The 17,124-nt window shown below is 41.4% G+C and overlaps 1 protein-coding gene across 2 annotated transcripts in view; it reads left to right on the forward strand.

The window, feature by feature from the left end:
- KIAA0232 (KIAA0232 ortholog) overlaps nucleotides 1–17,124 on the forward strand; it is a 111,940-nt gene that overhangs the window by 19,233 nt on the left and 75,583 nt on the right. For both annotated transcript variants that reach the window (XM_077815877.1, XM_077815878.1), the window contains exon 2: nucleotides 12,342–12,845. In XM_077815877.1, coding sequence (XP_077672003.1) covers nucleotides 12,615–12,845 — 231 coding nt within the window. In that variant the 5' untranslated portion in view covers nucleotides 12,342–12,614. The remainder of the gene's footprint in view (nucleotides 1–12,341; nucleotides 12,846–17,124) is intronic.

Consider the following 17,124-nt stretch of genomic DNA (forward strand, 5'->3'; position numbering starts at 1 on the left):
AGTTTGTGTGTGTATGTAAGGGGAGTCAGAGAACGAGACGTTATTAGTGGAATACATGCTGGAAATCTGTGAGAGACACATTCCCTTCCTCCTTTTCTGGAAGTAAAAGACTGCTTGAAGGTCTCTGGTTGACTTACTTCTGGATCAGAATTACAAAGGTACACAGATGGGACTGAGGGCTTATCTACACAGTCCTGCAGTCTGGACTACGGGGGTGTGAGTTGTTTGCAATAAGCACTGAAGTGTTGCACTGTAACTGCCCTTTGTAGACTCTGCTAGCATGAACTAAAGATATCTAATTCACATTAATGTAGTCTTGTTTGAAAAGGGACTACATTAATGCAAACTAGATAACTTTTTAGTTTGTGCTAGCAGGGGCTATACAGGCAGTTACAGCACAATACTTTAGTGCGTGCAGCAGTTGACATCCTCGTAATCTGCACTGTGGGGTCAGATAGACAAGCCCTAAGTGTTCATGAGAATGTGGACATACAGTATTTATTTGTGACAGGATGGGAAAAGTGGAGATTGTTTTAGCCTGTGTGAACATCTGATTCCTACACTCAGCTCTTATCCTGATGTTCTCAGGGTGCAAATTATGGAAAAGTGGGGAAATTGCCTTGGGGAAGCTGGCAGTGCTGGATAGTTATTGGGCAGTTGGGAAGTCCATGACTGGTGAAAATATGTTGAAAATGTGTCTAGCAGTACGTGCGGGGTTTTTGAAGAAGGTGACAAATATGCCTGCAATAACTGAAGGATATGAAAAATTGGGCCTCTCAAACTGTGCAGGAGCTATTGTTTGAGCCAATCTGTGCCTGCCCTATCAAGCTTAACAGAGAAGGGTAGTACTCTCTGATAATGAAGCCCTTAAAGGGTAGTTGTCTGTCTGATTCCTAGGTTTCCACATGATATAAATATATTAAAAACTCAACATTTCAGACATGGACAGAATAAAAAACTCTTCCCACTGCAGTGTGTTGATATTAATGGTGTGTGTATCCTCTCAGTAATCTTTTGTGAAACCACTGCTTTCCTGGCTCATGAAACTGGATCCTGACTGTGCAGACCTTGGTAGATGATAGTTCAGCAACAGACTGAGCAGATGCAGTGTCATTGTGGAGTATGTATTTAGACAACTTAAAGCAAGCTGAAGTAGCCTGCTGATGATGTGGTATTGCAGTGAGCAATATGGGTATCATATCTTCCTCTTGTATTCTACACAACATTTGTGAAAGCAAGGGTTAGATATCTGAGAGAGGCAGTGTTGTGTAGTAGATGGATCATTGGACTGGGACTCAGGACACTTGTTTTTGTTCTGTCTCAGCTACTGGCCTGCTGGGAGTCACGTTACCCGTCTGTGTCTGTTTTCCTCATCTGTAAAATGGGGAGAATAATGCTTACCTGCTTTGTGAAGTCTACTTTCATCAGATCTACTGATGAATATCACTCTATTGTGGGGAGGGATAGCTCACTGGTTTGAGCATTGGCCTGCTAAACCCAGGGTTGTGAGTTCAATCCTTGAGGGGGCCATTTAGGGATCAGGGCAAAAATTGGGGATTGGTCCTGCTTTGAGCAGCGGGTTGGACTAGATGACCTCCTGAGGTTCCTTCCAACCCTGATATTCTATGATTCTATAAGAGCAAGGTATTAAGAGACACATGTTCTGTGAAGTGTTTGATCCCTTCAGTCCAGTAAGTAGCTGGATAGTAAAACAGTGGTACCAGAAGCTGACTGTTGTGAATGCAGTCCACATCAGGTATGCTTTGATCTTATATTGTGCATGTGCAGGGTTCTAAGGCCTCAGAATTGTATAGACCTAATAATTGCTTTTCCAAATTTCATCTCTGTGCTCCCATTTCATCTATCATCTCTGTGCTTTCTCCCATGTCTCCTCTTATGCACGGGAGGAGCTTCCTACAAAAATCCATGAAGCCACTACATTATCCCCCTTCAGATCTCGCTCTCAAACTCACCTCTGTTACAGTGCCTACAAAGCAAATTACAATGGCTAAGCAGTGAATGTTCTGTGACTGCTACTACTTACACCAATCATAATAGTTTTGCGGGTGCTTTGTGCTCTCTGTATCTATTCCTGTCTGTCATTTCTTGTCTTGTACAAAGATTGTAAGCTGTCTGGGTAGGTCTTCACTGAAGGAGAGTGGTGGGTGGGGGGGTGTGTGTTCATAGATAGTAAGGTCAGAAGGGACCATTATGATCATCTAGTCTGACCTCCTGCACAACACAGGCCACAGAATCTCACCCACCCACTCCTGTGATAAACCTCTCATCTATGTCTGAGCTATTGAAGTCCTCAAATCATGGTTTAAAGACTTCAAGGAGCAGAGAATCCTCCAGCAAGCGACCCCGGGCCCCATGCAACAGAGGAAGTTCTTACCTCTGGTTAGCTACCCCAAGTTTATAGATTCAAAGGCCAGAAGGGCCTATCTGCTAGACCATCTAGTTTGATCTAGAGCATATATTTTAGAAAAACTTCAATCTTGATTTTAAAGTTGACCTTGCTGGAAAATCTACCACAATCTTTAGTAAATTCCAGTGGCTAATTATACTCACTTCAAAATGTACACCCCAGTTCTAGCCTGAATTTGTCTACCTTCAACTTCCAGCCATTGGATTTTGTGACACACTCTTCAACCTAGCAGACAAAAGGTATCTTTGTTAAACTAAACAAATTGAGCTCCTTGAATCTGTCACTATAAGGCATGTTTTCTAATGCTTTAATCCTTGTCAGGGCTCTTTTCTGAACACTTTTTTTGATTTATCAGCATCCTACTTGAAAGGATTGAAAACCAACTATCTCAGGTTAAAATAGCAGTGAAGACATAGCAACTTGGTTTTTTAGCTTAGGTTAGCTGCTCAAGTTAGAGCCAGAGGTTGAACTCAAGCTGTTAAGCAGAATCTCTGTATTTTCACTGCTATTTTAGCCCAAGTTAAGAGTTAAAACACTTTTTTTTTTTTAACTTTGGTATAGACATATACTTTGAGATATTGCGCACTGTTTTGTTTATGTGCACAAATGGGGCCCTGAAGCCGGTAGGTGCTATTGCAGTGCAAATAATTATAACACTTTAAGTTACAAACGCATCGTTCCTCTGCAATAAATAACTAGTGCAAAACCCTCCACATAAAGAATATGGTTCTGGACTTAGGAAACAAATGATATTGGATTCCAGTTCCTTACTCTGCTCACTGGCAGTGGTGGAGTGTAATGAGAATTCACGAGGCTAAGCAGATAATGATAGTACAGACCAATAAGAGCATTTTGTAGAGGACTTAGTACTTGTCAAAAATGTACAGCCCTATGGATGGGCTAACAGTGCAGATTGCCTTTGACTCTGCATGTTTACCCTCATAGTTATGTTGGAACTTTCTATTGCAGCTGCATTTCTGTATTGTAATGGATATTCTCTATCTTAGATTCTGTGTCCTATTGCCTAAATATGTTGTCGTCTTCCCCCCGCCCCCGGGTTGGTTGTCCGTAGACTTCAAAAATTTTCAGTCTCTTTCATGCCTCTCTGAAAGTAGAATAACTCACCTTCTTGTTTGAGATTGGTCAGGTGCTTTGCTCTTCTGTGTGACTGTAATGGTATGGCAATACTTCTGGTTGAAGTCTTGTTGCAGAAGTGGTCTTTGAAATGAGTAATAGGGCAAGGCTTGTTTATGGTGTAAGCATTATTATAATTATTTGTATTACAGTAGTGCTTAGGTACGCAATCCTGGATCAGGACCCTGTTGTGCTAAGCACTGTACAAACACAACAAAAAACTGCCCTTAAATCAAAGACTACAAAGTCACGTGGGAGATTAGGCTGTACCAAGGAATGCAACAAAAGTAACAATTTGTGTATTTCTGAATTCTTGTGCCTTTATTACAAGGCATTCTAACCTGGAAATTGAAATAGTAAGGACATAGATTTCAGTCCATGTGGTTAGGGTGGGCAACGGCAGAGTTTCTCATTACATTTTTGGAAAGATTATCTTCTTCCCAACAAAAGTGAAATCTGTGTATATGCTCATACAAGTATGTGTCTTGTGAAAGTCTTGCAGACTATAGAATACACAGAACAGTATTTTGTAACCAGGTTACCATACGGTGGACGATGAATTTTCTGTGCCTTCTTTTGGTTAAAAATGTTACTAGCTTGGGGGGGGGGGGGGGGGGAGGGGGAGATAATGGGGGAGTTCATTTTTTTTTCACTTTGCCCTTCCATAAATTGTGTATTATATAACTACTGTAAATACAAAATTATGTGAATACCCAGTCTGTACAAAAAACATGTTCATATTATCATTACCCTGTCCTACCTTTCTCTTCTCCCATCACTGTCTGTTTTACACCCATCTTGTGTCATGTCTTAAAGTAGGACTAAGTTCATTGGAGCAGGAAGTTTTAGTTTAAATAACCAATTCTTTACAGTACCTAACCCTCTGGGTGCCTGACGTTTTTGCAGGTCTCTTGATGCTTGTGAAATGCGAGTAATAAGACTGTTTTAGATGTAGTTTGTCTGTATCTGCTTTGTTTGCTTCCCCATGACAAAAGACATATTTCTGTACTGAGAAAAAGATGTGGAGAAAGGAACAGTTAAAGACATGGAAAGCCCTGCCCCAGCTTGCACCTCTAGCTAGTCTGCTTTGCTTGTTGATAGTTTGAATATAAATACATACTCCTAGCACTTCTGCAGTGAGCACATATTGAGGACAGTGCTTCAGTTAAGAGTGCAGTGATTATAGCGCTTCTACTGTAATCTACCCATGCTAGTATCTAGATAACTGTTTGAAACGCCCATAGCTACAACTGCCACTCTACCGCAAAGCAGGATGGCCTTTTTGTCTATTTTAGGTACTTCCAAGGTCCTAATTACCATAGTATTTGAATACCTCACAGTCTTCAGTGTATTGATCCCCACAACACTACTAAAGTAGGGAGTTTACTGTTTTTCCCATTTTATAGCTGCTAAACTGAAGTGCAGAGAGACTTTGCCCCAGGCCACAGAGGAATGTCATTGATGGAGCAGGGAATAGCCAACTCCCAGGCTAATGCTACTGGATCATCCTTCCTCTCTTCTACTAGGGAAACTTTAATGTGCCCTAAAGATGTCTCCCTCCAATTGCTAATGAAAATGCAGTAGGCTCAGTTTGTCTGGTATATACAAGGAGTAACAAACAGTAGAAGATGGTACCTGTGTATCCTGGGACACAGAAAATGTGATGATATATTAATGTACTATTTGAGAAATAGTGTATGATCACATGTTTATAAATATAAAGGGAAGCACCTTTCTATATACAGTGCTATAAAATCCCTCCTGACCAGAGGCAACATCCTGTTACCCTGTGAAGGGTTAAGAAGTTAAGCTAACCTGGCTGGCACCTGACCCAAAGGACCAATAAGGGGACAAGATACTTTAAAATCTTGGGGGAAAGAAGGCTTTTGTTTTGTGCTCTTAGTTTAAGTGGTTTGATCTCTCTTGGGACTGAGAGAGGCCAGACAGAAATCCATCTTCTCCAACCCATCCTAATCCAAGCTTCCAATATTGCAACCAGTATAGGTAAGACAGGCAAGGCGATTAGTTTCTTTTGTTTTATGTGAATTTTCCCTGTGTTAAGAGGGAGGTTTATTCCTGTTTTCTGTAACTGTAAGGTTTTGCCCAGAGGGGGATCCTCTGTGTTTTGAATCTGAATACCCTGTAAAGTATTTTCCATCGTGATTTTACAGAGATGATTTTTACCTTTTTTTTTTTTTTTTTTTAAATATCCTTCTTTTAAGAACCTGACTGATTTTTCCATTGTTCCAAGATCCAGGGGTTTGGGTCTTTGATGATTTTGTAACAAATTGGTTAGGATATTATTCTCCAGCCTCCTCAGGAAAGGGGGTGTGTAGGGCTTGGGGGGGGGGGGGGGGAATATTTTGGGGGAAGACATGTCCAAGTGGTCTCTCTCCCCATTTATTTAAAACGCTTGGTGGTGGCAGCATACTGTTCAAGGACAAGGCAAAGTTTGTACCTTGGGGAATTTTTGAACGTAAACTGGTAAGAATAAGCTTAGGGGGTCTTTCATGCGGGTCCCCTCATCTGTACCCTAGAGTTCAGAGTGGGGGAAGGAACCCAGACATCACATAATTAAAGTCTCTTGTAATGCATACACACAAGGGACTGAGTGAAGATTATGTGTGCAGCCTTAATTTGACATTTTCTGATATTGCTTAACTATGCAATCTTAAAGTTCTCAAAGTCCATCTTTTACATGGAATTTTGTAAATTTATTGTATATTATACTTGTGGATGTTATTTAGAATTGTCCTTAACAGTGGTACTTTTTTCAAAGGGGAAAAGGCAAAGTACCACAAAGGAAAAAATGAACCAGAAAATTGAATAAACAAGTATTGCCACACTATAAAAACTTCACAGAAATTCTTTGTTTGAGAAGGGTGACCTAACTTAATCTTGTTTCCACTAGTCATGAGTAAGGCTGTGAGTCTGTCATGGAAGTCACAGATTCTGTGACTTTCCATGACCACTGTGACTTCTGCAGTGTTTGGTGTGGCTGGCTCAGGGGCCACCCGAGTAGCTTGGGCAGCCCCTGGACCAGTGGCACCAGCCACTGCTGGGACAGTCTCGGGTCACCTTCTTTCCCCCCCTCCCCAGCAGCAGCAGGAGTTTGGGTGCATGTGGGAGGGGGGGCTCAGGGCTGGGGGTTGAGGCATGGCAGGGAATGAGGGCTATGGGCAGCACTTACCTTGGGGGACTCCCTGGAAGTGGTGACATGTCCCTCCGTCAGCTCCTAGCTCCAGCCAGTGGGAGCTGTGGAGCTGGCGCTTGGGGCGGGGACAGTGCGCAGAGATAAGAGCTGAGGGAGGAACATGTCACAGCTTCTGGGGAACTGTGTAGAGCCGAGTAGGGAGCCTGCCAGCCAGCCCCCCATCCCTTCAGCACCAGCATCCCCCTCTACTGGCAGTGCCCCCTAGGCCTCCCCCTCCCCAAGATTTAGTCAGGGATATATAGTACAAGTCCTAGACAGGTCACAGGCTGTGAACTTTTGTTTACTGCTCATGACTTTTTACTAAAAATAACCGTGACTAAAACATAGCCTTAATCATGAGTAATATGCCAACTGTTATCAGAGGTGGTTAATTTGATCCCTTCAGACCATACTGCAGTCTCTCCCATTTGGGGTGTCTTAAGCCATGTCCACACAGGGGGGAGGGAGGTATATATTTTTTAATGCAGTAGCTAATGCATGTCAATCCTAGTGTAGTCAAGACAAATTTTGTAGTTTTCACATGAATTAAAAATTCAACTTGTCTACATTAGAATACACAGTAGCTAACATGTTAACTGTGATAAAATGTCTCTTTCCTAGTGAAGATGAAGCTTTTTTGATACCAACGCTTCTCCCTCTAGACTGGCTGATATATGTCCCTTCTAAAATCTTTTTTCCACATTTGCCAGTGTTGCTCTTCTCTAAGTCATGTCAGTGACTTCTTATTGCCTTACATATCAAACTGTAACTGCTGGGAGGGAACTGGATTTTTTTGTTTTGCAGAGAATTTTGGAACTTCAAAGTTGCTTTGAAATTTCCTGCAAAAAGAAGTCCCAAAATAATGTTGCAGGTTGATTAGAAATGTTTCATTTTGATGAGATTGAAACATTTTGTTTCAATTTTGACTTTCTTTCATTATGTAATATAAACTTTAAAAATTGGAATGAAGTCCTTTTGGAATGGAAAATCAAAACATTTCATTCTGAAAAGGAAAAAATTGAACGTTTCAACCTTGTTGAAATGTTTTTCCAGTTTTTCTTGTTACATGAATTTTCATCAAAAGTGACAATGCTTCTGCAAAATGTTTTGCTTTCTATGAATTGTCATTGTCTGATGAAAAAAATATTCTGTCGGAAAATTTCTGAATGACAGTGTTGCTTTCCCCTTTTTAGGCTTGCTTAGCCTGATCCCTGTAGGCAAGGATTCTCAGGAACCAAAGAGTACTTGAAGTGTGCTCTATCCTCCATCCCACTGCAGACCTTGTAAGAGGAGAAAGAGGGGAACAGGAATCCACAGAATTGGAATGGGCTTTTTTATTTTGTGTTGAGTCTGCTTTTTATTTTATAATTCAGCTTCTTTCTGCTTGATCCTGCTTTGCAGAAGTAATCCATGTACTTTTCAGGCTACTGCTATAGAAGTTACAGTGCTGAATTTTTACGTGTCCTAGGAATAGTTAATATGAAGACCATATTTTTTTGCTCCAAAGAACTTTAGAATCTGAAAAGACGCTTACAGGTAATGATGAGGGAAGGGATGCTTCAAAAAAGCAAAGTGAGAGAACTGATAGTGTGGTGAAGTTTGGCATATTTCTTGTTGTTTTCACAATTTCTGTAACTTGTTATTTATAGAGTCTGCCAGTTTTGCTGGCTACTTTGAGGGAAGACTGGAGCATTTAGGCCTCGCTCCATTAGAAAGAAGAGAGCTTTTGAGGGGATTTGGAGGAGTGGGTTGAGGTAGCACATATTGAGTCAGGAGAGGGGATTTTATCACATGCTGTAGCATGCAAATAATGAGAGAGAGAGAGACTTGAAGGAAAAGTTAATTGTGCAGCAGTTGACATTGCTGTCGGGCTAAATAGGAGGATGTGGTTTGAGAGAGGTTACTTTTTATCCAACAATTCACATTGATTTCAGTGAGATTTGTTGGTTCCCAGCATTTCTGGACTTCCATCTACTGTTTAGGTGCCTAAATATGGTTTTAGGTACCTAACTTTAAGCTTCTAATTTTGAAAAATTTGGCCTCCATATAAACATAATTTTTGAAAGCTTTGATGAACTTAAATGGGCAATACTTTTTACTTTTAAACAAAATGCTTGGTGAAACAATATTTTTCTTTCAATCCTTCATGGCCTTTTTTCTGTCAATTGGGCTAACTCATAAGAATCTGGCTGATGTAACTCTGATACTGACCAATTCATGTTGAATATTTTAAGAATAAAAGTTACTATTTTTATTTATTCATTCTCTCTCAAAATTAGGCTTATCTATTCCAACGGACAAGGTGGCAGGGGCTAATACTGGCAACTTTAATTGAAAAGTTGTCTTTGTATTAGGTGCCTGGCTACTAATGCCTGTAGTGTTAGGGTTAAAATGGGTGTCCTGCTTGTGGTGATGTCTATATTGAACCAGTGAACATATTGATATATCCTCCAGGTACTGGGAGCTATAATTGCACGAGGGGCTGTGGAATAAAGAAAGTCATCATGTGTTAAGACTTCAGTTATTTTGTTGGCTAAACAGTGTAAGCGTGTACTGAGAGGCCACCCATTGGAGCATGAATGACAGGGATTGAATTTGTGGGAGCAGTGGCAGTTTGCAGTACTCTCCCAAGCACTGCCCACAAAATAAATGATGTCCACATGAGATGTCACACGCAGATTGTGCAGATCTGCACAATGATCATGCCTGTCCTGCGAGCCCCTTGGGATCAATTATCTATAGTGGTGTCCAACTATACCCATAGGCTCTGCTGGGCTTCCCCTCAGTGAGACCATATTCCTGGCTAGTCGTCTTAAGCTTGACTCTCCCATACTTGGGGGTTGAGGGAAGGAGTAGGGCTCAGATGCTTTGCTGGGCTTCTTGGGTTTGGCTCTTACTTGTAGATAGTTGATAAGAAAAGTTACAGAAATCTGGTAAAAATCGATGGCTGGCAGGGCTAAGGAGAACAAGAAACTTTGTAAGTATATCAGGAACAAAGGAAATCCTAACAATAGTCTAGGTCCATTAGTAGATGGAGACAGTAGAATTGTCAATGATGCAGAAAAGGCAGAAGCATTGAAATATTAAAGGATTAGAAAGCATGCCTTATAGCTGTGGTTTATAAACTTTCCAGACTACTGTACCCCTTTCAGGAGTCTGAAGCATAAGACCTATCCCCATTGCCCAGGTCTGAAGCGTGTAACATAAGGTATATCTACACTGCCACTTCGTCAGCAGAACTTTTGTCAGCACCCCCCCCCCAAAAACTCTCCCCCCTCCCCCCCAAAAAACAAGTTTTACCAACAAAAAGCACCAGTGTGAACAGCGCTTTGTCATCAGGAAAGTGCTCTTGCCGACAAAGCCTCTGTCACTCGGGGGGGTGTGTGTGTGAGAGAGATAGAGAGTGAGTGAGGTTTTTTTTTTTTCTCTTGTTGGCAGGAGAGTTCTCTCCTGCTGACAAACAGCAGCTGCACTGTGCAGCTTTTAGCAGCATGGCTGTAGCAGCACAGCCGTGTTGCTAAAAGCTGTGTAGTATAGCCAGAGCCTCAGTTTCAAGGGGGCCCCCTATGACGTGCAGCCCAGGCAGTTGCCCTTCTTGCCACCCTTTAATGTCGGCCCTGCACTTGTGACCCCCACCTCCCCAAACTAGTCCTGCAACCTCCAGGTTGAAAAACATTGATCTAGATGAGTTGACATACCCCCAGCAATACATGTACGCCTGGTTGAGAACCATTGCCTTTTCGTGATTGACTCTTTGAGTCTATCTATTTAGTTTAACAAAGAGGAGATAAGGGGTGACTTGATTAGTCTGCAAGAACCTACATGGGGAAAAGATATTCCAGCAACTGGTTTTACACCTTTCTTTGCTAGACTGAAAGTTTAAGCCTTATTTCCAGTCTGAATTTGTCTAGCTTCAAAATAATGAGGGTAATTAACCATTGGAACAATTTACCAAGGGTCATGGTGGATTCTCCATCACTGACTATTTTTAAATCCAGATTGGGTGTCTTTGTAAAAGATACATGCTCTAGGAAGTATTTTTGGGAAGTTCTATGTCCTGTGCTATATAGTAGGTAAGATGAGATGATCAATGGTCCCTTTTGGCCTTAGAATTTGAGATACTATGCAAATGTTTGGAAATACTAAGTGCAATTTGTTCTTCTTAGTCTTAAAAAGACTAGAAAACATACCATATAGTGAGAGACTCAATCTATTTAGCTTAACAAAGAGAAGCTTAATGGATGACTTGATCAGTCTGTAAATACCTACATGTGGAACAGAAATTTGGTGATAGAGGGCTCTTAAACAAAGATATAACAAGATCCAATGGTTGGAAGTGGAAACTAGACAAATTCAGACTAAAATTAAGGTACAATTAAAAAAGGGGAGGGGGGTCCCTCATATCCTTTGGAACAAGCTACCCAGGCTTGTGATGGGTTCAGTGGATTCTTCATCCCTGGAAATCTTTAAACCAAGATTGCCCATTTTTACAATGGGCAACTCTACACTACAAGATTAAGTAAACTTAAGTTATATTGACCTACAGCCACTGCAGTAATTAAATCCATTTTTCATGTCCACGCTAGGTTCATTCTCTTGGTGGTGTGTCGCCTCACCAGGAGCATTTCCACCAATTTTAACTGACAGGCTGGAGCCCTGCCGCCCAGGGCTGGCACTGCGTTGACCTAAATACACCGACCTAAGTGCTATGCCTTTTGCGGAGGTGGAGTTAAATCTGAATAGTTGGCGACTTATATTGGTGGGAGCAACATTGTAGTGTAGATGCGTATAGAGTTACGTTGACGTAAGCTGCCTGACATCAGCCTAACTTACTTTTAGCCTGGTGTATGCTACAGAAATGCTTGCTAGTTCAACCACAGCTATTGGACTTAAAGCAGGAATTAATTAATGAAAGATTTGTGGCCTGTGTCATGTTGGAGGTCTGTCTAAATGATTTCTGTGGTCCTTATTTCTTCAAAATCTATGAATAGATCAGAAAAGCAACTTTGGTATGTTAGTGGGAGTTATCTTTTTGAGGAGATGTGACTATGATTGTTAGACCATGTGGCCATATAACTCAACAGGGATGATGTCTGTTTACAGAATGGTAATGCTTTCTTTTTCGTTTATAAAATAAATGAAAGAACCCTGAATTTCAACTGCTCAGCAGTCTTCTGTCAGTTGACTAATAAAACTGTTGCTTCCCAAAAATCAAAACCGAGGTGCTGTTGCTCTAAGTGCCATTTCTAAAGCGATGATAACAATGGTAATAAAATTGAAGCTTTCAAACAAAGCCAGGTCAAGCAAATAAATTTCAAACTATGAATTGGTTGTTAGTTGCTTGGTAAAGTGCTTATTATCCCCCCTCTCCTGGTGTGTTGGTGTTTAAATAATGTTGCTTGAAAAGTTTCCTGGAAACTTGGAATTACTCCATAATTTTCATAAGAATAGTATACCTACTGTGTGTCATTTGGAAGTAAGCAACATGTAAATGGCTGCATTCTTGAATGTTCGCTCATTGTTCATGTTTGTTTTATGGATACACATCACAACTTTCTTTTTTTTTTTTTCTTTTTCTTTCTATAGGTCCTGCTGGGGACTTGCATCTGGCCTCAATGTGAAATTAAGGTAGAAAAACACATCTTCATATGTGTTTGCTAGTAGGATTTAGTTTATTCACTGGTCATGCCTGAAGAGTGATGTTCGTCTCTAGATGGCTAACTGCCAGGAAATATAAATGATTGTCCTAGAAGTCAAGCGCCTCTCCTGTTTACTGGAGTGAAAATCACCTCCAGATATCGACGGAATATCAACTACAGAAAATGCTTCACGTTATAAGGATGCCAACCACCTAGATTCATGCGCCCTATCTGTACAATTGTTGTGGATGGTTTGCCATCTGAAAGCTCCTCAAGCTCTTATCCAGGCCCTGTATCTGTTTCTGAAATGTCTCTGCTTCATGCTTTGGGCCCAGTGCAGACCTGGCTGGGACAAGAGCTAGAGAAGTGTGGCATTGATGCCATGATATATACTCGGTATGTCCTCAGTCTTCTGCTGCATGATAGCTATGACTACGACCTGCAGGAACAGGTATTTACATATTTTAGATGTTGTCCAGTGAAAATGGATGCTTGTATCTCTTATGTATTGTGTATTATACATTGGATACAGTTTAGATGTTTTAAATGTCTCATCATTGAAAAACCATGACAGGATCCGATTTGATTAGATGAAAAATCAGGTTTGATGTAGCTAGCTTACTCTAACAGCAGATGTATTGCATTAAAGCATTTTATCACTTTCTGACTTCTATTACATTATGAAATAGACCTTTGTAATCAACACTGGTATTTCATGAAGTATAAAAATAGAGCTTTGACATACATCCATAGGATGCACTAATTTGGTGTAGAGATTTCTATAAATTGAGAGAGCTGTGCCAACACAGATCAAATTGGGCTGGATCATAGTAATTTGTAACACCTTTTCCTGATGGATGTAGTCTTGTATTCAAGAATGTATGCTGGGACCAGGGATAACTAGGGTCTAGCTTTTTGTGTTTATAGATCTGCAGTTAACTTGAAACAAAAAGCTGAGGTATGAACTGCATTTATTTTAATGGGATGTCGGCTGTTTAGCCTAATAAAGAATATACAAAAAACTTGCTGTGAAACAGTTCCTACATTTATGATTCAAATCCAAAAAAGCAAGGAAATGAAAAGTTAAGCTGCCTAACACTATGTATAACTTCTGTTCCTTGACCCACAGGCGCAAAACTTATTATCAGCTGTGGAACATCAGACCATGCACTGCAACGTTAATTTTACCCTCAACCTTTCCTTTCCCACCCCCCCCATTATCCAACTACTCCTTCCTAACAATACTAGGTGTAATAATGTGTTGGTAGTGGGGGTTAGGGGGAGGGAGAAGAGAGGTGGCTTGGTAAAGGGAGTGATAGAAGGCTGGCATCCACAAGGCAGGGATAAGGTTGTGGTGCGTGGTTCATGCTATAAGGTAGTTGTGGTGATGGTAAGGATGTGCTTCTGGGTGGAAAAGTATGAAGTATTATCAGATGGCTTAACTTGTCATATCCATGGGGATGGTTTTGAATTTAGTAGATACAGAGTGTGTGGTAGAAAGTCTGACAATCACAATGAAAGATTTTTGTGTATTTCCCACTGGTGGGGTTTTTTGTTTGTATTTTATAAGCTTAAGCAGGTGCACGGATTTAGACTTGTGGAGGTGGTCTAAAGACAGCCCATGCCAAAGATTTTATGCACAAGGAGCTGCTGCTTCTGCACATAAGGTCTTGTGTCTTTACATTAAAACCTCTTCTGTTATGCACAGTAAACTTGCATATGTGTTGGTGCATAAACTCTTGCTTTATGAATGATAGCAGCCAAAAATGACCTGAAATTCAGTTAATACTCTTCCCCGCAAAAACCCTGTGTATTGAACCAGTTCTGCTCAAGATACATTGTCTGAATGTCAAGGAAATATCTCAGCCAGAATCCAATTTCTAACAAACAAAAGCTGCACAGAAAATTCAAAGGGCCTAAAATTTAACACTCTAAAATCTCACAGGAGACAGCCACCTACTGTTAGAGGAAAATACAGATTTATGCTGTATTTTAAGCCCACTTTGAAACACAAGCCTAACTCTAGAGTTGCTACCAGGAGCCTACATAATGATGATTAGGTGTCAAAATTATTCATTATTTATCAGAGCTTGCAAAAAGCAGGATAATCATAATCTGAAGATCTGTACAACTTACTGTGAATGACCTTTCATTTTGGTGCCTCAACTAAGTACAGCTTGGGTTGTGAGCAGAGCTTGGAAGAATGCTGCACTTCTTAAATCTTCCACCTCTGCCACCCAATCTAACACCTAGAATCTAGTGAACCACAGGGGAGGAGTAGAGCACAGGAGCCATCTGAATGCTCTCAAGTTACCTGGAGTGTCTCACAAATGGATGCCAACATCAGGGCCAACTGTTACAAATCAGGGCACAAACACAAACTGGTTATGTGCTATACTTGGATTTCACCAATCAAGTATCAAGTCTGAACTCCTTTATTACTATAACAGCCTTAACAAGGAGTTGCAGACAGTCCCCTTGGGAACTCTGATCTATCTTGCCACCGAGGTAAGCCTGCCTTTGTGATAGATGGTTCCTTACACCAAAAATTACAATATTCAGGTTACTCCGAGTCTCAAAGGACGAGTCACTTACACCAGGTGAATTGTACCTTGTTTTTGGTGAGAGAGCTAATGCTTGTAACCAATTGTCATGAGGTCCACTCACTGGTAGTGGCACCTCCTCCTGACCATTCTGGGGATTAGCTTTGCCAGGTGCTATGCCCCCCTCTGGTGGTGCCTTTTCTGTCGTCCTCTCACCTTGCAGACCCCTCTGACTCCAGGAACTGCAGTCTCCCCTTCGTGAATTGGTCCTCCAGCCAGGTCACTATCTGTGTTTCCCCATTTCAGCTATCAAAGCCCTGCTTGTCAAATGGACTCAGGCAGCATTCCTGCTCACTGGCTCCGCAGTGCCACTTTGTCAGAAGCTGGTAGGGGAACCAGAGCCCACCCTCTACTCCAGATCCTGACTCAGGGGCCCTCTCATGAGCAAGCAAGGTTTGACTTTCCCCTTAACCTTTTCCTACCTTCCTGGCTCTCCCTCTTCTCTGGGTTTCCTAGCCCAAACTCCCCCTCCCAGGTTACTTGCCTCTAGCCTCAAACACATCTCCCTTCTCCCACAAAGTGAGACTTCTGCTCTCAGCTCCTGGGCTTTGTACAGGCCCCACTGTTCCTGCCCAGCTGAGCCTGCTTCCGTCAATCCCTGCTCCCTGGCTTCTGCCACAGGTGCAGCCTGGTAGTTAATTGGGCCTAATTTACCCTCTCAGGGTCAGTGTGGGGAGTACAATCCATCACCCTAATCCTATATTAACCTAACTAAAGATTTATTAACTAGAAAAAAAATGAGTTATTTATGAGGTAAACATACATACACAAATGAGTTAGTCTTCAGTTTCAAAAAGTTAATAGAAGCTGCTGTAATGTGCAAGCTCTATATGTCTTTAGGTGTAATCCAAAATAAGCAGCATGGGGATCTCTTGCTTACACTTAGAAATAGTGCTTACTCCAAATTCCAAGCAGCGTAGTGATCCAGTTCTTTCTGGTTAAGGATTTTATTCACTTCCCCCAGAGTTCAAAGTGTGATTGTGCAAGTCCCAGTCAACAAAGTCTTTGTCCACTGATTTTTCCACAACGGTTTGTCTGGTGCATACAGGCCTTTTATTGGGCAGGAGATGGCACCTTTTGTGGTAAACTAGTATTTCACACTTGGTAATGCTTCTCTCTTGAGTGTATGGGGGTTACTAGTTTCATAGCAAACACTTTTTTATACAGTTACAAAGCAAACACTTTAATATTACCTTATAACATGGGCTATAGATATTGTACGTGAGATTAATGCAGGCAGCATCCTACAAACATTTTGTTCTTATAAACTTAACATCTATTTTAACCATGCTAACACACAGGTGAGCCAGCTAGTTTTCAGCTATGCATTTGTCAGTGTTCAGGGAGGCCTAGGGCATTGTCATGAGCTGGCATCTGGTCTGCCAGCATCACAAACCCCACCGAAGACAGGGTAGCCAAAATCCACCTTGCCCAGCACACCTACTATTTAACATCTGTATAATCTACTTTTGGGTGTGTTTCAAATGGACAGAGCTTGAAAGAGTACAACTCCCCCTTCCAGTTTGATTCCCAACTTGTAAGGAACCTTTGTGTTGCTTCTGCCCTCTATCGCACACAGCCTTTTCTTAAATTGGATAAGCTTCTGTTTTCCTTCAGTGATTGTGCACATATATATTCTACTGCAGGTTTTGTGTGCCTGTTACTCCTGGGGGAATTCTGTGCCAAAAAATTAAAAATATTGTGTGCACAATTTTAAAATTCTGCGTATTTTTTGTCCTAATAGCACAATATAATCAGACCAGTTTCAATTATTTTTGGTCATTTATTTCAAAATACTGGTCAGCAAGTATGTCTGTAACAGTACAGACAACACAAAAGATTCAGGAAATGTTTTTGACAAATATGAATCTATTTGAATTATGCATATTAATGAATTACTAGGTGGGGAGGGATTGTTAAGGAGCTTTCCCCGTGCAGACCCTGGCTGACCCATAGCCTCTCCCATTCTGTCAGGCACATTTGTCCCATCCCCATGTGTTCATGCACCCCCATGTGTCCTTGCGCCCCCTGTCCATGTGTCCCTTCACCCCCACTCACACTCCCTTCCCCCTGTGTAGCTCTGCACCCTTCCTCCATCACCATGTGGTCCTGCACCTCCATCCCCAC

Source organism: Eretmochelys imbricata, chromosome 4 (genome assembly GCF_965152235.1).
Source record: "Eretmochelys imbricata isolate rEreImb1 chromosome 4, rEreImb1.hap1, whole genome shotgun sequence".
Taxonomy (NCBI): Eukaryota; Metazoa; Chordata; order Testudines; family Cheloniidae; genus Eretmochelys; species Eretmochelys imbricata.